The 22,734-nt window shown below is 37.3% G+C and overlaps 1 protein-coding gene across 3 annotated transcripts in view; it reads left to right on the top strand.

The window, feature by feature from the left end:
* The window catches only part of LOC126470192 (rho guanine nucleotide exchange factor 17), a 649,655-nt gene that overhangs the window by 396,724 nt on the left and 230,197 nt on the right, over positions 1–22,734 (top strand). For all 3 annotated transcript variants that reach the window (XM_050097851.1, XM_050097852.1, XM_050097850.1), the window contains one exon: positions 5,768–5,860. In XM_050097851.1, coding sequence (XP_049953808.1) covers positions 5,768–5,860 — 93 coding nt within the window. The remainder of the gene's footprint in view (positions 1–5,767; positions 5,861–22,734) is intronic.

Here is a 22,734-nt window from a genome sequence, read left to right as displayed (position 1 = left end):
AGAACCACAGGCACATAGACACAGGCAACAGAGCATGCCCAATGTTGGCACTAGTACAGTGTATATCCACCTTTCGCAGCAATGCAGGCTGCTATTCTCCCATGGAGACGATCGTAGAGATGCTGGATGTAGTCCTGTGGAACGGCTTGCCATGCCATTTCCACCTGGCGCCTCAGTTGGACCAGCGTTCGTGCTGGACGTGCAGACCGCGTGAGACGACGCTTCATCCAGTCCCAAACATGCTCAATGGGGGACAGATCCGGAGATCTTGCTGGCCAGGGTAGTTGACTTACACCTTCTAGAGCACATTGGGTGGCACGGGATACATGCGGACGTGCATTGTCCTATTGGAACAGCAAGTTCCCTTGCCGGTCTAGGAATGGTAGAACGATGGGTTCGATGACGGTTTGGATGTACCGTGCACTATTCAGTGTCCCCTCGACGATCACCAGTGGTGTACGGCCAGTGTAGGAGATCGCTCCCCACACCATGATGCCGGGTGTTGGCCCTGTGTGCCTCAGTCGTATGCAGTCCTGATTGTGGCGCTCACCTGCACGGTGCCAAACACGCATACGACCATCATTGGCACCAAGGCAGAAGCGACTCTCATCGCTGAAGACGACACGTCTCCATTCGTCCCTCCATTCACGCCTGTCGCGACATCACTGGAGGCGGGCTGCACGATGTTGGGACGTGAGCGGAAGACGGCCTAACGGTGTGCGGGACCATAGCCCAGCTTCATGGAGACGGTTGCGAATGGTCCTCGCCGATACCCCAGGAGCAACAGTGTCCCTAATTTGCTGGGAAGTGGCGGTGCGGTCCCCTACGGCACTGCGTAGGATCCTACGGTCTTGGCGTGCATCCGTGCGTCGCTGCGGTCCGGTCCCAGGTCGACGGGCACGTGCACCTTCCGCCGACCACTGGCGACAACATCGATGTACTGTGGAGACCTCACGCCCCACGTGTTGAGCAATTCGGCGGTACGTCCACCCGGCCTCCCGCATGCCCACTATACGCCCTCGCTCAAAGTCCGTGAACTGCACATACGGTTCACGTCCACGCTATCGTGGCATGCTACCAGTGTTAAAGACTGCGATGGAGCTCCGTATGCCACGGCAAACTGGCTGACACTGACGGCGGCGGTTCACAAATGCTGCACAGCTAGCGCCATTCGACGGCCAACACCGCGGTTCCTGGTGTGTCCGCTGTGCCGTGCGTGTGATCATTGCTTGTACAGCCCTCTCGCAGTGTCCGGAGCAAGTATGGTGGGTCTGACAGACCGGTGTCAATGTGTTCTTTTTTCCATTTCCAGGAGTGTATATTAACATGATTAATTACTGCTGTTTGAATTTTTTCAAATTTATGATTTTTGTTCTTTTTTTTTTAATTTCTAGTGTGACACTGCTTTGTTGACTTGAATATTACGTCTCTAACAATTAATGTGTAAGTTGGAATATAAATAAATAACATAGAAGATGTAAGGTGCAAGTATCCCATAAGACTCTACATAATCCATGATGCTTAGGGCAAAGAAAATAAAATATATGGTTTTATTTATTTATTTATCTTACAGCTCGAAACATGTATTTAACATGCATGGGCAATATTATAATAATTACATGTAGCTTATTGATATACAATATAAATAGATTACATGCTATTAAGTAAAAGATCATTTAAGTATATTTAACATAGCATTCCTGAGGTCAAATCATGTCAGCACCATACTGTATGGGCACTTCAACGTAAGCCATTTTTTAAACTCATTTTTAAAAATTCTACCAGAAAGCTGTTTCAGGTTGTTTGGCAGAGAATTATAAAATATGGCTCCCTTAATGAATGGAGTATTTGTTGTTAGATTCAATCGTCTGCTCACCATATGAAAGTCTGATTTGTGTCTTGTATTGTAATCATGGATTTCCATATTCCTGTTTGTCATTTTTTTGTCTTTTTTCACTAATAATATTTATTGAAACATATGTACTGCATAGATAGTCATAATATTAAACTTAATAAACAGGTTTTTACATGAAGTTCTGGGTCTTACTATTGCCATAGTTCTTATTACTCCTTTCTGCAATACAAATACCCTTTTTATATTGTATTAGCTACACCCACCCCACAATACAATTCCATAAGGTAGATGGGGATACACCAACCCAAAAAACGCTATTTTTATTGCTTCGATATCTAAGTATTGAACTAATCTCCTTAGTAAATACAGACTAGATGTTATTTTACCACACACATGATCTATTTGCTGATTCCACGAAAGTCTGTCATCTATATATATCCCCAGAAATTTACATTCTGAACAGTTATTTTCCTGAATGTCCTCATTTACAACAGTATTTTTATTTGAGCCACTTGTCTTAAAATAAATTAAATTAGTGTTGTTAATATTGACCCTCAGGTTTTCTTTTTCAAAATGTGTTTGGGCTTTTTCAACAAAATTCTGTACCACTGAATTTAGGTCATCATTACTATGTGCCCAGCAAACCGCAGAGGTGTCATCAGCATACATAGTAATACACTGGCTGGTGTCTAATACTGTTGGGAAATCATTCACGTAGCAAATAAACAAGAAGGGGCCCAAGATAGAGCCTTGTGGCACACCAAAATTTATGTTACTTATCTTTGATCTTCTTTTTTTGATTACCTCTGCATTATCATACACAACTTCTGTGCATTGTTGTCTATCTTTAAGGTAAGATTCTATTAAGAGCAACAGTTTCCCACTGACACCATTATAAGCAAGTTTACTTAAAAGAGCGCCATGATGGACTCTGTCAAATGCTGTGGAAAGATCTGAAAACACTCCTGCCATTTCGTAACCCTCATTTATTTTCTCCTTCACACAGTGTACAAACTGTACTGCTGCAGATATGGTGCTCCGACCACTTCTAAAGCCGTGTTGGAAATCTCCTATTAAGTTATTCATATTATAGTGCTCGATTAAGATTACTAGCATTATTTTTTCAATTAATTTACCAGACACTGAGGTTAAGGCAACTGGTCTGTAGTTCTGTGGTTGTTTTCTTTCCCCTTTTTTATATAAAGGTTTAACTATGGCAAGTTTCAGTTTCTTCGGAAACACACCTTCTTCGAGTACACAATTTATTAGATGGACTAATGGTCTGGCTAACTCACCCTTGCATTTTTTCAGTAGAAAAGGAGAAAATTCATCCCATCCAGCTGATCTTTTATTTTTTAAGCTGTCAATTAGCTGTGTTATGTCCTTGATGGTTACTGTAGGTAGCTTACAAGAGTCCCGTTCCTTTTCCTTATCATATTTAAACTGCCTCTCTTGTTTCATGCAAGTATCATTAAATATATTGCTAACTATATAAGGATCAGAAAAATTATCATTAATTATACTTAACTCTATATTATTAATTTTAGTTTTTGAATCAGTGTTCCTCATATCATTAACTACTGCCCAGCACGACTTTGAGACACAGTCAGAATTTCTGATCTGTTTACTAATATGTTCTACTTTCCTTCTCCTTACTTCCTTGCGATACTCATATTTATATTTTTTATAATCCTCTTTATATGAATCAAGACTGGTTTCTCTGTGTAGCTTATACATATACTCCATTCCTTCTTTGAGTCTTTTCGTTTTTTCATCTAGTTTTACACGTTTGACTACTGGAGGTTTATTTTTATTTACCTTGATCTTCTTTGCCGGGATAGTAATATCAATATGACTAGTTAAAATTTTTACAAATACTTCCCATTTGCTGTCAACTCCCCTTTCTCTATAAACTGATTCCCAAGATTCTTGACCCAAAGTTTTCTTTAGCAAGGTGATGGTGTGTTCAGAAAATAATCTTCTATTCTCATATTTTTTGTTTTGTTTAAGTTTATTAAGACAAACAATCACTAATAATTGTCCTAGATGATCAGATATGTGCCCGTTTATAGTCTGTGCCAACACAACATTTTCATAATTGGTCATTACATGATCTATGGAACTGCTGCTTGACTCAGTTATTCTAGTGGGCACATGACCAAGTAGATCTTTAATATCATAGGATTGTATGCAGTCTTGTAAACCTTTGCATTCCTGGCTGTCGCTTATTGTGTTTATATTAAAGTCTCCTAACATTATAATATTTACTGTATTGCCACCCTTACTTAGCTTCTCCAATACACTGTCCAGTGCTTCCAGGAAAACCTCGAGATTACCAGAAGGGGCTCGATATATTCCTACCACAATAAGTGGGACGGATACAATCATTAACTTAATTATCACTGCTTCGAAATCTTTCTCAATACAGTAATCATTAACCCATGATACTTTTTCTACAGAACTTATTAGGTTATATTTCCTTACGTAAGTAGCAACACCCCCTCCTTTATGTTCTGTTCTACAGAAGAATGATGTAAGGTTATACTCCTGTAACTTATAATATTGAATATTATGGTTAGCTTTTTGATGCTCTGTAACCACAATTACATGTGGAGCTAGATCTGTAACTAAGGCCTCAAATACATCGATTTTGTTACCCAAGCCCTCAACATTATAATGTAAAAATGATACATTAGTACAATCATGAGAGGATATATCTCTGTCAAGGTTAATATTATCACACAAATTGATAGTTTCTAAATTAGGAACACTGAGGGACTTTGTTATCCTAAAAAATCAACAGTCTTGGTTATGTTGTTCTGCAGATATCCAGATAACTTCAATTTCTCTCTGTGATATATTATTTTAAAGGAGGGTTTCTGTGGTAGACAGGCTTAGCCCATGACTGGATTTACTGTGGACAGTCTTGGATTTTTAGTGCAGTCTGGATTAATGTTTGAGGTTGTGAAAATGTCTCGGGTTTGAGAATTTTATGACTGGCAAGGGTTATTATTATTATTTTTTTTTTTTTTAATTTTGCACCTACATATTCAACATCACACTTTTAAACATTTTGAGTGAGCACTGACATTGATGGAGAGAAGTGGCTTTTCACTTAGTCATTGGGCAAGACAATGGGGGCAATGTGTTAATGGTGTTCTCATGTGTGAAGTAACTCGTCTACACATTTTTGATAATGTTTGATCACCTATACTCCTTTTTTTATCCCATTGTTTAGTAATGGACAAAAGAAAGTGTGTGTATGACGCTAACCTGCAACAGGAATATAAATACACAAAGGAAAGGTTGATGTTAGACATTTGCTCCAGTTCAGAGAGTTTTTCAAATTGTGGGAAACATTTGATCTGCAGAAAGGGGTAGGCCTTCTGTATCTATTGTTAAACATCTGTTAAATGTTAACATAAATTCAGAAATTTCTTGTTCTGAATTTTCTAATGTGATTTAAAAAACAACCTATTTCTCGAAAAAAGCCACCTATAGTGAAAAATACAACTGAATAAATAAAGTTTAATGTTTCAGTAAGACTTTCAGTAAGACTTTTAAGTAGTTTCAAAACTATGTCCTTGTTGGACCCAAAAAAATATGGTAAGCCTTGTAGTAGAAGCTGTGAAGTGCAATTATCAAATGTGTCTAACACTATAGAGAATCTTTGATGCATAGAAAAATAATATGTATGCAGAGTTGTCCTGCAGCTCTCCAGATAGAATCAGTTTCTCTGAGTGACATATTTAAAGGATGCATCTTATGAAACTCATTAAATGTTGAGATTTCGTATTGAAATGAATTATACCTGTTATTGTTTATTTTTCTTAGAACAATGTTAAACATTGGTTAACTACTGTTTTCTAAGTAGATGGAAAGACCATTTAAATTCCTGATTATTTATTTCAGGCTATGGCACGTGAGCATAAAGGAAAACTTGCTCTGGACTCACTGCTTATTATGCCCGTACAAAGGATACCACGATATGAACTGCTTCTTCAAGTGAGTTGTCATATAAGTGTTGTTAACTATTTTTTCTTATAACCCATTTGCTTTATTCACTTTATGTGTTCTGTTGTCTTATGACATCAATCATATACATAGTAATAAAACTCTTTTATATGCTTTGGAAAAACAGGTAAGATCTTCATCAGCTTACTTCTACATCATTTGTTTTAACATAGATTATTGCTGTTAACATATTAGCATAAAAATCTATATTTTTTTCATTCTACCATCCCTCTTGTTATTTGTTCCAAGCATGTTTTTTATTACCAGAAGTGTGCAGCATTGTACATTATTTTTCCAATTAATATGCTACATTGTAATGTAGGGTCAGGATTGGAACTAATTACAACTGATTAAGGTTGTGACGCATGTTTAACATTATTTATCATTAGAAAACTATACACTTGCAGAGTATTTTGTTAACTGTTTTCTAAGTCTCATATTCCTGAGACCCTGATATCAATACATAATTACAAATGAGTTATTTCATGATTTTCGTTATGTTCAGTTCTTTGTTGGGGAAATATCTCTTCCAAATATCTACTTTGTTTATCAAAACAACATTTTCCAGATACCATCTACTTATCTTCTATTTGGTCAACGTGTAGGCAATTTCTTACTGTGAGGATCTAGAAAAAGCTTTCCTTAGTCAGTCCTCAATTCTTTTATCTGCCTGTGATGCTTGGCCCATCACCGTTTCAGTTTCATAATAATAATTACTATGAGATCTCAAACCCTCTTTGTCCTCCAGCCCTCCCCCTTCTCCCTTTCTCTCTCTCTCTCTCTCTCTCTCTCTCTCTCTCTCTCTCTCTCTCTCTCTCTCTCCCTCTCTCTTACTCTTACCCATTCAGTTTTCTTTCTGTTGTTCTCTCTATTCTAAAAATGCTGATTGTGCAACTTTTATGTTTTAATAGTTTATTCATTTAAAGACGATGACTCTCTGTATGTTATAGCTGCAGTACTCATTGACTTTCTATTTCTGATGTGTTGAGAACTCGCATTTTCATATTAACACCTTTACACATTTTAAGTACCCTGTTTATTTTGTTTAACATCCAGTTGCTGAGGGGTATCAAATATACTGCTGATCCTAACTGTTTACCCTGAAACACAGTGATTATGTACTCTTTGTTCTTACTATAGTTTATTTTCTGGTGCATTCTCATATTTTGTCTAATGCATTCTTTTATTTTTTGTCAAAGTTCCTCTGCAGTTGGACCAAGCCAAAAAATTTCATCCATAAACCAAAGATGGTTTCATTGATGCATGCCCCTTCCTCAAAACACTCTAGTGATTCAAAATACCAACTCTAAGGCTGCATCAAGCAGTTCTGTGAAATAGTCACCGTGTCCGAAGATTTCTTCAATAATCATAAAACTGTGAAACCAATCACTGATGTCCATGTTATTGTGAAGTGGAAATATCAAGGAAACAGTGAACCCAATTACTGATGTAGTAGAAGTAAAAAAGTAGCTTACTCTAGCCCCAACTCTAAAATGTACTTCATGAACTATTCATTAAGTGTCCTCATCTACAGCAGAAAACTTGTGTTACAGCTTAGGGACATATACAGGTGAACAAATAATTCATCCAGAGCTAAAATAGTTTTCATGGATGCACTGTTGCACAGGATCTGATGATCTCATGAACAATTGGAGAATGGTCTTTAGAGTGATGAACGTTAAGCCATGATTGGTGTTTGGTACATTGGAACAAGGTTTCACTGAGTAATAAGTCACAGTACATTACAAGCAGTCAAATGGGCTTGTGTGGACTTGCAGGTTCCTGACAAATAGTATGAGAACAAAATGAATACTCCAGGCTGGGCACAGAGATATCAATGATAAAAATGAAATTTTTTGTTTTGCAACAGTAACATATTTCAGCCTTTTATTTTGCTGCTTGTTTTTAAAGCCTTGCAGTACAGTAATCATGTTGTCTGATACATGAAACCACTCAGCAGGAGTAACATTCCATCGATTGTTTTAGAATTCCCTACCTCATTCAGCAGAAATGGAAACCTTATAGTTTCACTTTGTTGTCCATCCATCTGTCTATCTGTTAAGACAACTTTCCCTCCAGTGTAAGTGGAGGTATCAAACTGTAATGTATGTCAAATACTAAGGTCAATGGTCCCTCAGTAGTGTAAAAAGTTTAAGCTTCTCAGCCAATGTGATCAAAAGATACAGCCATTTGAGTCACACATTTTGATGCTCACAAACTCACCCATCAAAACCTATAATGAACTATCTGTATACTTAATTAAGTTTGTGTGGACCCATCAGAATATGAATCTCAGTCCCACTTGCATTTATCCAGGAACTCTTGGATCAGGATTTGTCAAAACTTGCAGCAAAATCTCCATATTTGATATTATATTGTATGGCATTTGTCCTCTTTCAATATTTTTGTACAATGTACAGTTAGATATGGGACAAGTCAGTTGTGAAATGATAGAAATACATGTTTGTGATGTTTTTATGGATACATATTTTACAATTATAATTTACTATCTCAGTACATGTCAGCCTGTTTTCCTTAAGTTATTTTCATTCAGTTCCAGGATATAGTAGTAGCTTCTGCACCAATAAAAATTAAATTTACTTAGTACTTCTCCTAAATTCATAACATTACATGGTTTGCTTCTGGAAAATTCTCAGGGCTACAGAGGAAAGTAGGCAATTTATACAGTCCTTAAATATCTCTACGGGTTTCTTTCTGAGGATTCCTCTATACTGTTGAAGCAATGGTCAGTTAAATATGCCTTCAGTCTGACTTTAGGTTTATCAGTTGATAAAATATTTAGTGATTTAGTTTCTTTATCAATTGATAAAGTATTTAGTGATTAAATTTTTTGGGCTAACTAGCCATTTGTTGGATGTGTCTATATTTTGGAGTCTGGTTGGTAATAAGATCACCACAGTTCAATGTCATCTATGCCTGTAGAATAATTGGACATTAAAGTCTGAAGTATTGTTAAAATTTCTTCCTCACTTGTTAAAAGAAGAAAGAGAGGAGCATGGCTGTTCAAAGTTCCTGCCATTATATGGCTGTTATTCTTGCATGATGTGAGTCCACTGACTTATTCTTGTCTATATTTGAGAAATATATGTATAATGTGTGCATAGTTTCTACACCCACAGTTACAGACAGAATCCAAAAGCCACTATATAGTGCATGGCAGATGGTACCTTGTACTACTGCTAGTCATTGCCTTTCAGTTTCACTCACAAATGGGGCGAGGGAAATATGGCAGGCTATATGCCACCATATGAATCCAACTTTCCCTTATCTTGTCTTCATGGCACTTGCGCAAAATGTAAGTTAGCAGCAGTAGAATCATTCTGCAGCAAGCCACTGTTTCTCTAAATTTTCTCAGTAATGTTTCATGAAAAGAAAGTTATCTTATTCCCTGAGATACCCATTTGAGTTCATAAAGCATCTCTGAAACACTCAAGTGTTTGAACCTACCAGTAACAAATCCTTTTATCCAACATGGTGACAATCCCAAACACACAAGCATTGCTTTGATGTTTTCCTATTCATCCGCATGGCTTTCATTTTTTATGGTTAGAGGAAGCCACCATACATCACACCAAGTATAAATTTTGTCTAAGTCATCCTACATCCTCCAACAGTCACTCAACAGTGACGCTTTCTCATACGCTACAGTGTCATAAGCAAAGAGTCACAGATTGCTGCTCACTCTGTCCATTAGATTGTTTATGTATACAGAGAATAAGAGTGGTCTTATCACACTTGCCTGGGGCACTCCTGATGATACCCTCATCTGTGATGAACAACATACTTGGTTCTATTATTTAAGAAGTCTTTGAGCCACTTACATATCTGAGAACCTATTCCATAAGCTCAGACCCTCATCGACAGTCTGCAGTGGGGCAATGTGTCAAACACTTCCTGGAAATCTAGGAGCGTGGTGTCTGTTGAATGCCCTTACTCTATGGTTTGCAGGATATCATGCAAGAAAAGGGCAGGCAGAGTTTCACATGAGCAGCACTTTCTAAATCTTGGTAGATTTGTGGATAGATGTTTTCCTGTCTCCAGGAAATATGTTGTATTCAAACTCAGAATAAGCTTAAGAATTCCACAACAAAGCAATATTAAGGATCCAGTATGAGATTTTCAGTCTGCAGTGGAGTGTGTGCTGATATGAAACTTCCTGGCAGATTAAAACTGTGTGCTGGACTGAGACTGGAACTTGGGACCTTTGCCTTTTGGGGTCAAGTGCTCTACCAACTGAGCTACCCAAACATGACTCATGCCCCATCCTCACAGCTTTACTTCTGCTAGCACCTCGTCCCCTACCTTCCAAACTTTACAGAAACTCTGCTGCGAACCTCATTCTGGAAACATCCCCCAGGCTGTGGCTAAGCCATGTCTCCACTATATCCTTTCTTTCAGGAGTGCTAGTTCTGCCAGGTTCACAGGAGAGCTTCTGTAAAGTTTGGAAGGTAGGAGATGAGGTACTGGAAGAAGTAAAGCTGTGAGGATGGGGCATGAGTTGTGTTTGGGTAGCTCAGTTGGTATAGCACTTGCCCGCGAAAGACAAAGGTCCTGAGTTCGAGTCTCGGTCCGACACACAGTTTTAATCTGCCAGGAAGTTTCGGTATAAGGATATTGGTCTGTATTTTGCAGGTCCATTCTTTTACACTTCTTACATATAGAAATCACACACACTTTTTTACAGTGACTTGGGACTTTGTACTGTGTGAAAGATATGTGTTAAATGCAAGATAAGTGCATCACTAATTCAAATGGGCACTCTCTGGAAAACTGAACTGGGATTCCATGCAAACCTGGTGGCTTATTTGTTTTCCGCTCTTTCAGTTGCTTCTCAATACAAAGAATACCTGTCTCTGTGTCCTCCACACAAGAGTCTGTGCACATTCAAGCAATGGTATGTCTATATGATCCTCTTACATTAATGATTTTATCAATGTGAAATTTAAAACATCAGCTTTCCTTTTGTTGTCTTCTAATTCCACACCAGCCTAGTCAATGAGTGACTGAATAGAAGCCTTTGATCTGCTTAGTGATTTTAGATAGGACCAGTTTTTTTTTTTTTTTTTCTCAGCAAGATCTTTTGATAAGGTGTTATGATAGAAGTTGTTGTCTGATTTGTGCATCAATCTTTTTATAATAGACAAATCTATTTTTACTAACTTTTGCCTTTTTTTTAAAAATGAAGAATGCAAAGATCTGTTTCCTCAGCATTTTCTGTATTTTGTTAAGAAACTATGGTGGTATTTTCTGTCCTTAATCCAGTTACTCAGCTCATACTTCTCAAGAGCATGATTTACAATCAGCTTAAACGTTACCCATAATTCCTCTATGCCCATCATAATGGAGCTAAATTATGCCCATTCATTTTGTAATTAGAATGCTGACAAGTGCTTTTCTACCCCTTCCAGCACAAAAGCTATCCTAACCTCCTTGGTGGTTTTATTAACGTTAGTAACTATTTCCACTATGAGCACTAATTTGTGTCTCTGTATTGACAATGTTTATTAAGTCAGGCCTGTTTCTAGCTACAAGGTCTAAAATGTATTTCTATTGCATGTTGTTGAAACAGGTGCTTAAAACAGTTTTTGGGAAATGTGTTCAGAACTATTCTATAAGATTGTCTGTTCATACCACCTGCAATGAGTCCTTAGACATCCCAATATATAGTGAACAGTGTAAAGTTACTTCCAACTAACAGTTCATGATTGGGGTAGTTCTATACTACTGAGTGTAGACACACTTTAAATGATTGTCCAACTGTTACAATGGAATCGGCGGCTATTAAAAACATCTGATGATTACTTTTAGTTCAAATAGGCCAGTTACTTGCTTCCACATAACTTTGCAATTTCGATCTTGATAGACATAATATCTCATTATCTCTCATTACCTGATGAGATTTAGCAGAAATGAGAACAGCGAGGAATTCAACAGCAGAATTGGAGATTATGAAGTAGACAAAGTTAAGGAATTTTGCTTCCTTGAAAACAAAACTACCCATGTCAGATCTAGCAAGGAGGCCATAAAAAGCAGAATAGTACCAAGAAAGAGGGCATTTCTGGCTAAGAGAAGTGTGCTGGGTACCAAACATTGGCCATAATTTGAGGAAGAAATTTCTGAGAATGTACATTTGGAGCACAGCATTATATGGTAGCATATCATGGACAATGGGAAAACCAGAATAGAAGAGAATCAAAATATTGAGATTTGGTACTACAGAAGATTGTTGAAAATCAGGGAGACTAGTGAAATAAGGAATGGGGAGGTTCTCTGCAGAATTGGTGAAAGAAGGAACATATGGAACACAGTGACAAGGAGAATGTATGGGAGGATGGTATCTGTAAATATTTGTAATGTAGTGACCTGGCTGCAGCTCCTAAAAATTATTGAAACAGTGATATGTAGCTGATTTTCACATCTGCATAAATTTTATGAAAATTTTTTTGGAAATTTGATAAAAGCAACAACTTGATTTTTTGAGATTTACTTGTATTTAAATTTTCTGTCTGCTGTTGTATACGAACCACCCAAACCTTTTAGATGCTGTTGAGTAAATTACATTTCTTATTATTACTGTAAATTTTATTGATGCTCTGTTGTAATTTTCATTCTGGTTTGATGATGGGTGTGTATTATATTGTAATAATTATTGACAAGTCTGAGTTATTTTAATACATAGACCTCATTAAGCTAGTCAGAAGACTGATGACTAAAAACACAATATTTTTGTTGACTACAACGAGCACTCTCCCATCCTTTGATGTCTCACCTGTATTTTTGATATATCTTCCATATTTTTATAAATATTTGAGAGCTTCCTACATTGAGTTGTGTCCAGCTCTTGGTACCAAGTATGATATGTGTGATAGCTTTCCTGGAGGGCACCAAATTGAAGGACTACTTTAGACATGCTTTGTCAATTTACTGTTAAAATTTTGACATTGATCTACTTTGCACATGATCTGATTTTGCTGTCTCCATGTCAGATGGCAAGTATTTATCAGAAGACTTCAAACTATAACCTAGCCCGAAAAAACCATGTGCTCTCCACAAGTACTCTGCTCACAGAATAGCTGTTTTCTTTGTGTAATGCATCCCTGACCTATCAAGGGTAATCCTATAATTCTCCACCCCATAGCACAGGTACAGTAATCTGCAGCCAAGACTATCACAGAAATGATGGAGCTTCTGGTTGAGATCCTCCACTCAGCTCCTAACCAAAGGACCCCGATCAGTTCTACACATTGTGATTTTGTAGGTTGTCATTTTCTCTGCACTATTTTACCATTTCCATGCAGCTTTCATCTTGTTGTTGACAGTTCTGAGGTAATTGCCATGTGTTGTTTTCTGACCTTCACCATGCCCTGTAAAGATATTTGTGGTTGGATAATTTCTGGAGTTCAATGAGGTCGTTATGACAGCAGTAGATGAGTATTTTGCAGCCTTCTCAGACTCTCAGTTCAGGGATGTAATTTACTTGCTGGAAAAAGATATAGGTCATTTAACTAAAAACCATATTTAAAATAAGCACATTTTACTTACAAACCATAATATTCACTACCAAGATGAGAACATTTGACATTGCTCTTATATTTATGTGAGTGTGTTGTGCCTGTAGAGTAATTCAAGCATGGTGGTATGCAGTGGCATCTGGTGACATTTGGGCAAGGGGAAGCGATTACAGAGGACAGTCTTTTCGAAGAGAATCAATGAAAAAATTACATGTCAAACTGTTTACACCCCTTTAATGTTAAATTCTAAGTTAATGTACACAATACATCAAATGGCAGAGAGGCAGAACTGAAATAGCACACCAACGAAAAATACAGGCCTTTTCATATGAACTTTCTAAAACATAATGAATGGAAATTAGTTCTCTGTCATATTGTCTTTCTTTTACTTGAATCCTAATTCAATTCTTCTTTCCTTCTTGTTGAATTCTTTGACTGTATGCTAATAGAACTCTGCCTCACTTTCAGTTTTAGCATCTTCTTTTCTACAGACAGTACTGGTAGATTTGAGAGTCTCTGTTGTCCTTGGGAGTTCCTGCAGTAGCTATGAATACAGTATTTTATTGTTTTCTGTAAATAGTCTTAAATGAGTAATTATGTCATTTTATGCTCCTAGCATGCCTTTCCCCCCTTGAATTCATAAAAATTGAAATGAAATTCAGATAATTTGAACATCCACTGCAATGTTTCATTCGACTCATGTGTTGCATGTGACATCACTGGCTAGCTTGCTACTCCTACTGTCATAATGCTAATTCACAGTGTCTTGTTTTGGAATTTATATTTCATAAAATGGGTTATAAATGGTGTGTAGTACCATACCATACAAATACATCTACAGAAAATCCTGAAAAGTTGTTTTTGAGTGTTCCAGAGAATCAGAAGATGCATGAAATGTGATTGCACTGTACCGGCAAATTGACACCACATTGATGCGCAAGTTCACCAACTTAATTAAAAATGTATTGCATTGTGAAGTTAACATTAACTTATCTCCAAGATAAGCTCTCCCAGTGTTTCAATGAAGGATAGTGTCATTCAATGAAATTAAACTCCTAGTAAAAATTGTCATTTTACATAGCTGCACCACCATTATTCGGTAGCTGTTGTTAGAGTGATAAACTGTCAAATTTTATAATATGCTGCCCACAATCAGAAAGAGAATATTATTGTGTTTTCTTTGCTGTTTGCATGTGCTTGCATTTGAAATTGCTGTTCATACACATCACATTCAAAAAGATATTTTCAAGTTAATGTGACCATGGCTTTTTACAATATTTTTTTTATCTTTGTACTGCCTAGCTAGGATACTTGTTTAAACTTTTGCAGTTCCATTGTCTTACATTCAGATGAAGTAAGTCTGCTCCAGATGCTACCATAGTTTACACTCACAAACTTCACATCCCTTATGTTTGTGTCTCCTGAATGTTGTACATGGTTTATATCTCTCTGTATAACCTCATCATCCTAAACCTCATTGCACTGAGAACGTATGGCCATATCTTCACTACTAGCAATTCATTCCAAAAAGTGAATTGCTTCTTCACAAAGTAAATGCATTTATCCTCTGTTCTCTTTTTCTCAGACTAAGACTCATGTGAAGCTATGTGCAATACATCCCTAAATCAAAAAACCACTACAATCAGTTCTTACTAATGTTATTTTCATATTTCGTGTAAAACTTTTAAAAATATATGACCCTGGTAAGAAGTATGTCACCATCTTCATGACTTCAAGAAGGCAAATGAATCAGTTGATAGACCTACTGTCATGAAGATCCTGCAAGAACTAGGACTAGACGAGCAGACCAACAGCCTTATCCAATAGACTTTAAGCAACACCAGGTCACAAGGTAAGCTCAGAGGAACCCTCTCATAAAGTTTTGAAATCAAATTGAGAGTCAGACAGGGAGATGATCTGTCCCCTCTCCTCTTCAACTGTGCCCTGGAAAAGGTAACAAGCGAGTGGCAGAAGGAGTTAGCTTGAGAGGCTTTTCCAAATGGTATCTCTCTGGGACATAAGTGCAATGGTCTCAACGTTGATTACCTGGCATTTGATGATGATCTAGTGCTTCTATCAGATTCAATAAAAACTTCAGTGAAACAACTCAAAATTCTCAGACAGCAAGTAGCAAAGGTTTGGCTTCATGTATCCCTAGAAAAAACGCAGTACATCATGAACGTAGGTGAATCTCCTAGTAGACCAGGGAGAGATCAAGAAAACCAACAGGTTTAAGTACTTGGGAGAATGGCTGGAACCTAGTCTATCTGAAGGAATAGCACTATCAACTTGAGTCAACAAGCTAGAGCTGGCATACCAGCTGACCAAGAATACTTATAATAAAAAATGTCTCTCCCGTAACACTAAACTGAAGCACTACCAGACAGTCATCTCTCCTGAAGCCTTATATGCTTCGTAATGTTTAATACTCAATAGGAAGGGACTTACTGAAAAGCTCAAAATACAAGAGAGAAAGATAATGAGGAATATACTGGGGCCAGTCAAGGAAGGTGACAATTATAAAAGGTGACCCAACTGCGAGCTCTATGAATACTGTGAAAGAATCACATATGTAGCTAGAAAAAGATGTCTAGCATTTTATGGACATGTTTACAGTATGAATTAATGACAGATTGACCAAACAGCTCCTCTATTACTGGCAAAAGAGGAATACCAAGTCACCATGGTTGATGGAAGTGGAGAAAGATCTTCAGGAACTGGGAACGACAGAAGGAAACTTGAAGGGTCGGACAATACTCAGGACAAAGCTTAGACAAAAGAGATTCCAAGACAGACCACCAGGAAAGAAAACTGGTGCCCTCTGGACACAGAAGAGGAAGGAACAACACAGCTAGAGGATATGTAACTATTGGGCAAATGTCAAAGCCCACTCCAAATGCGGTAGTTGAATGTTGTCATCCCAGTTGTCCTATATGAAATAAGAAGAAGAAGAAGAAGAAGAAGAAATGACCCTTTGAGTATTCAAACATGTGACCTCTTACACTGCAGTAAGATGCACTGTCCGTTGCACCACATTATGCCTGATGGATGCAGCATCTATACCGAGTGTCTTCTACACATGAAATCAGCACTAAGTTTCTCCAAGAATAATTTGTGCTTTGGGTCATAGTTCACGACTGATAGCCAACAATCTAGTTATAATATATGGACCTAGTTGCAAAAGTTCTATAATTCTTCAGTTTTGATTGAGTTTAATGACGTCGCAGGGAGCAGGGAAAATAATGTCCATCTTTGCACATACTGTTGCTGTAATTGGGTGGAGCATAAATGCATCAGCTTTTGCAAGGCTTCCGTTATCAGCATTCACAAAATTCCTTTCTATTGTTACTTAAAAATTCTAATTGTGTTTTCCATCACTAAATAGCTAAACTGTTTGCAATAAAAGTATGAAAAAACATTGTAACTTCAGCTAACACTACTATAATGCAAGTATAGCTTTGTCTCACTCCTAGCCTGTGGTGTCGCCGGAGCATCAGCCAATAACAGAGTGTTTTCGAGCATGTGACCAGACCTTGATATTTAATGATTTTTAAGCTTTAATTACATAAAAATAAAAGATATTTTGTGAGAATATTGACCATGAATGCTATTTAAAAGTTACAATCAATCATAATAACAACAATTCGAACCATATTTTTAACACAGGAAAATAGCCTAATCTGTGAAGAGCAGAAAAGGAATGTTCAACACTTGGGCTGTTTACAGGTATTGTTAACACAAGGCCACAGAGCATATTGAGTTCAGTGAATGCTGAGGATAACAAACCAGTACTCCTCAGGTGGGGAAGAAGCTGGTGCAGTTCCATAGATTGGTATTCCTCTGTTGATTATGCCACAGTTAATTGTTTTCTGAGACAACAAAAATCAAAATACTGGATAGATATATCTTTCAGTGAGTAAAAATCTTCCTCCAGCAGCATATAATAATTGAAGGAACCTGAGTTTTTCAAGCCCTTCAAATGAAACCTCTAGCTGCTGACTCATGACACTGTAAATTTTGTAGTATGTACATAGATAGTAAGTTGTGGGGTCAGATTCTCAATAATGACATCTTTTCATACACCCTTCACAGATTTCTTCATAACCATATCAAATCCACCCCTTGTCTGGTGAATGTAAATTTACTTTCTGCCATATTAGGCATACAGAAGTTGACATCCAAGATTTTAGTTTGCAGAATGTCAAAAAGAATATCAGTCATCCCAAATACTTTGTCAGATATTTGTAGTAAGAACTGAAACTCAAATTTTCAAAGAACATTACTGAAACTTGGAGCTTTGTGGTATGTATCGCTGTCCCATTCATCAGGGTTGTCAAGAATGCTGTCAAATGGTTTTAAAAGATTGAAACTGTGTTCTTCAATATTTTGATTAACCTTCAATTATAGTTCCAGCATGTGACACACATTTTTGGAAATATTTTTTAACAACCTTGTCCAGCACAGCAGTGTTCTTTGTGAACTAATAAAGAAAGGTTACAAAACTACTTAGTGTAATACAATACTTGCATCCTTTGCAGAGAGGATATGGACTAAAAAAGCACTAGCTTTAACCCATGAGCAAGACAGTGTATGAAAACTGTGTCAGAGTATTTGTCCTTTACTCTCTTCTGAAGGCCATACAATTCTCCAGCTAGCACAACAGCACAATCATAGCATTGAGCTACTAGTTTTGAACCACATACATACATTTTCAGAGTAAGGTACACATTATTTTACAGAGCAGTTGTGCTTTGGTCAGTACTTACATAAACAAAACTAAAAATCTTTTTTGTGCCTCAGTACAGTAGAGAGCTGAGAGTACTTAGATATATCACTGGTTTCATCCACGGTGAATGCATAGAAGGGTGCATTTCTTATCTCTTTCTTAATTTATCTCAGTGGAACTGTAGCAGCAGGATCTATTAGGTCACCCTGAATGTGACCGTATTGTGCAAGGAACACTCTTTTCATCTGCAGATGGTGGCTCAACATTTTATTGTATTTGTTTAGGAGCAAAACTAATTCAACATATTTTCCACAATTTGCAGGAAATTCATTTTCTGTGTGGCCCAAAATGGAAGTACCTGCTTGGCAAGAAAGACAGCTATATCAGTCAAACATTGAATTACTTTTCTGTTTTGTTTTACAATCTCACTGTGTTTTTGGATGTCTAATTTCCACTGCTGATCCAACTAGAAATAAATGATATACCAAAAGTAGTGAAAAAATGTATTGTAACCTGACATGGATCACAACATATTTATTTAGAAGCTCATGGTCAGATCAGAGGTGAGTGGGAGTTTTGGTCATCCATTTCTTGGTGGGATCAAGCTGAGATTTTTTGTCTCTCTGTGGTGGGATACAGTACAGAATGACTTGGATGCTGGGCTTAGGAGGTAGATATGATGATGCTAAAGGAAATTACACTGAGTTGGCATACTGGTCTGTTTTTATTGCTTCATCATGTGTTAGCAAGGAACATTCAGAAGATCAAGATTCTGGTTTATAAAAGCAGAGATGAGACTTACTAGATTGTCCAATCAATTACAAGAAAAAATATCCACCGTGGCCTATAAATTAGTTAAGAATCAGGGATACACAGTGACATATGGTAGTACAGATAATGAACCATGGAGGTGATGGATTGTATTGTTCTAATTACATCTACATCTACATACATACTCTGCAATCCACCATACAGTGCATGGTGGAGGGTACCTCATACCACAACTAGCATCTTCTCTCCCTGTTCCACTCCCAAACAGAACGAGGGAAAAATGACGGCCTATATGCTTCTGTACGAGCCCTAATCTCTCTTATCTTATCTTTGTGGTCTTTCCACAAAATGTAAGTTGGCGGCAGTAAAATTGTAGCGCAGTCAGCCTCAAATGCTGGTTCTCTAAATTTCCTCAGTAGTGATTCATGAAAAGAATGCCTCCTTTCCTCTAGAGACTCCCAGCCGAGTTCCTGAAGCATTTTCATAACACTCGCATGATGATCAAACCTACCAGTAACAAATCTAGCAGCCCGCCTATGAATTGCTTCTATTTCCTCCCTCAATCTGACCATATAGGGATCCCAAATGCTCAAGCAGTACTCAAGTATAGGTCGTATTAGTGTTTGATAAGCGGTCTCCTTTACAGATGAACCACATCTTCCCAAAATTCTACCAATGAACCAAAGATGACTATCCGCCTTCTCCACAACTGCCATTACATGCTTGTCCCACTTCATATATCTCTGCAGTGTTATGCCCAAATATTTAATCAACATGACTGTGTCAAGCGCTACACTACTAATGGAGTATTCAAACATTACGGGATTCTTTTTCCTATTCATCTGCATTAACCCTTTAGGTTCAAGTACTTGTCACAGTATAGGTGAATACAGACATAAGTACATGTAGATAAATGTATGATGGAAGCCAATAACCCTAGCCTCGAGATACATTCAGGCAAGCCTTACAAGTCCCCCTTAGTGCACAAAGTTAATTGAATCTGACTGCTCACTTACACAATATCTGGTGTAGGGTCATCCATTTGAGGTTGCTGTTGCTCACTGGAACTGCCCAGCTCTGCTGAACTCTGACTTGCTTGGCATTTTAGGCTCTCTATACATGGTGTATGAGGCCATTTGCTCATATGTGATATGTAACTGCCTTGATTTTTACCTCCAACTCACAATCAGTGTGTATGAAATCAGTGGTCTCTCAATGCATAAAACCTCTTAATGAACTGACAAAAGTGACTTGCCCTAGGCCTCTACCTACAGTATAAGATTTACAGCTAATATTCATACTTTGATGTATTTTTTTTCATTTTTTTCTATTTTTTCATTCATTACACCTCCATAATGGGGGAAGATACATCTCCAAATCTTAGACACATCTTAAGACACATCATTCTTATACTAGTTATATTGGTTCACACGTATGTATACAGGGTGAGTCACCTAACGTTACCGCTGGATATATTTCATAAACCACATCAGATACTGACGAACCGATTCCACAGACCGAACATGAGGAGAGGGGCTAGTGTAATTGTTTAATACAAACCATACAAAAATGCACAGAAGTATGTTTGTTAACACAAACCTACGTTTTTTTAAATGGAACCCTGTTATTTTTGTTTAGTGCATCTGAAAATATAAACAAATATGTAATCATTGCATTTTTTTATGGTTTGTATTAACTAATTACACTAGCCCTTCTCCTCACGTTTGGTCTGTGGAATTGGTTTGTCAGTATTTGATGTGGTTTATGAAATATATCCAGTGGTAATGTTAGGTGACTCACCCTGTATATGTAAATATGAAGGTTTCTCTTTTTGTTTTACATATAAATATACATACATAGATTATTTAATTGAAACAATTAATACATCCTTGGATTACAAATATGTACAATATGTAATCACATTTTCTCCATTCTTCATCTGTGATCGTGTGTACCTGGTGACAAAGCAATAAGGCTAGGAATCATTTCATTTAAGGGATGCACTTCTCGTGAGATTTTTCCATGAGCCGGATCATAAGTCACATGCATACACACACACACACACACACACACACACACACACACACACACACACACACACACACACAGTCATAACACCTTCCTTCTTTCCACTTTCTACACTGGGTGCTGTGGCCTAAGCATTACTCCTATGTTTACAAGGGTGGTAGTGGTCACTAACACATAAATGGAAATGCAGGATTTCCTGTTGCATCTCTCAGTCTCTGCTAATCTTTTATGTAATCATAGCTTATTTTCTAAGTAATACATTGTCCTATTCCTCTTCTTTAATCTCTAGATGTCTGAGCTTTAAACTTTTACATTTATCACTGATATCTTACTTCTTCATTTCTTTCTGCTTGCTACTGCTGCCATTGTTAGGCTAATAGAAGTAAAACAGGGTTGGGCCTGCCTCCAATGACTGGTCACAATGTCTCCCTCATCTCCACATACTCGAGCTCATGCATGTAAATCCCCACTTAATCAGTTTTAAGATAGAGTTTAGCTTAGTCTTGCTTCTTTATATTTTAGAACATGCCAACTCAACTTTATCACAACCTCACATGTATAAAGTGAAATGAACTGCTTTAATTTCTTCATGTGTACTATTGTAAACTTCTTATTCATTAGTTGAAGTATTACATTTAGTCCATGGGTCCTTAAGACATGAAAAGACCCTCTCCATGGGCTTGTCAAATTCCTTGATGGATTTTTCTCACACTTTTGTCGTGTAATAATGCCCCATTACATAATCATCATAGTTGTATTTTATTTTGCCTATATTTCACTGTAGGATCATGGGTATGTTGCATATACTCCCAAAAAAAATCTCAAATGGAGTGACCCTAGCTGATGAGTGTGGTGTGGTGTTACATAGAAAAGTGGAAAAATTTATCCGTTCATTCCAGTTTTCCTGCTTCATTCCCACATAATGGCATAGATAGTCTGTTAGTGTTTTATGCATCCTGAGTGCACCATATATTTTAAGGTGGTATGCACAAGACTGAATCCTCTTGATCTTCAGTACATGATAAACCATATTTAAAATGTCACTTGGGAATTTCTTCCTTCGTTATTCAATAATACTGCTGGTATCTGCAAATGCAAATTAATCTCTTTACTAAGATTTACACTGTTGCGTCAGCACCCAGTTGTGCCATAGGCTCTACTGCAACAAACTTCATGAGGGCATTTTGAAATCTTAGGATGTATCTGTAACCTTTTTTTGTTAACTGAAGCAGTCCAACTACATAAATGTCACTATGAGTGAATGCCTGGTTAGGTATTTTGGTCAATATTAAGGGATTTTTTTCACCTTATTCTGCATAGCATTTTCTTCTGACAACTCTGAAAACTTCAAATTTACTCTTCTATGACTTTCTTCACATCTCTCCGTGATCTATACCTTTCAATATGGTCTTATGTGCGACTGATCGCTTGGTGTCCACTATCAGTGAATCATGAAACTGTTTCAGAATAGCTTCCTTTTCTGCTTCACTAATCATTGGTTGCTGATTGTCTTGTCCTTCCTTGTTGATCTCTTTTACATTCCTAATGATTGCTGCTGGATTTTCTGGTATCCACGACAACCCATCTGCATCCATGTTTTGCAATCCCTTTTTGGATATTATGTCAGTCATATTCTGCCATTTTAACCATGAATTTAATTAACCTTGATGATGGATCACTTATATGTGCCAACCATTTCAAGGATTTATGATCAATACATTCCTTCATCAAAGAATACAAAGCAAATATTCCACAAATCAAAGCAAGAACAGCTGCAGACATGAGTAACATAGAAAAAGACATCCTTG

This window comes from Schistocerca serialis, chromosome 3, assembly GCF_023864345.2.
Source record: "Schistocerca serialis cubense isolate TAMUIC-IGC-003099 chromosome 3, iqSchSeri2.2, whole genome shotgun sequence".
NCBI classification, from domain to species: Eukaryota; Metazoa; Arthropoda; class Insecta; order Orthoptera; family Acrididae; genus Schistocerca; species Schistocerca serialis.
The sequence above is the reverse complement of the archived record's forward strand: the minus strand, read 5'-3'. Positions and strand labels throughout refer to the sequence as shown.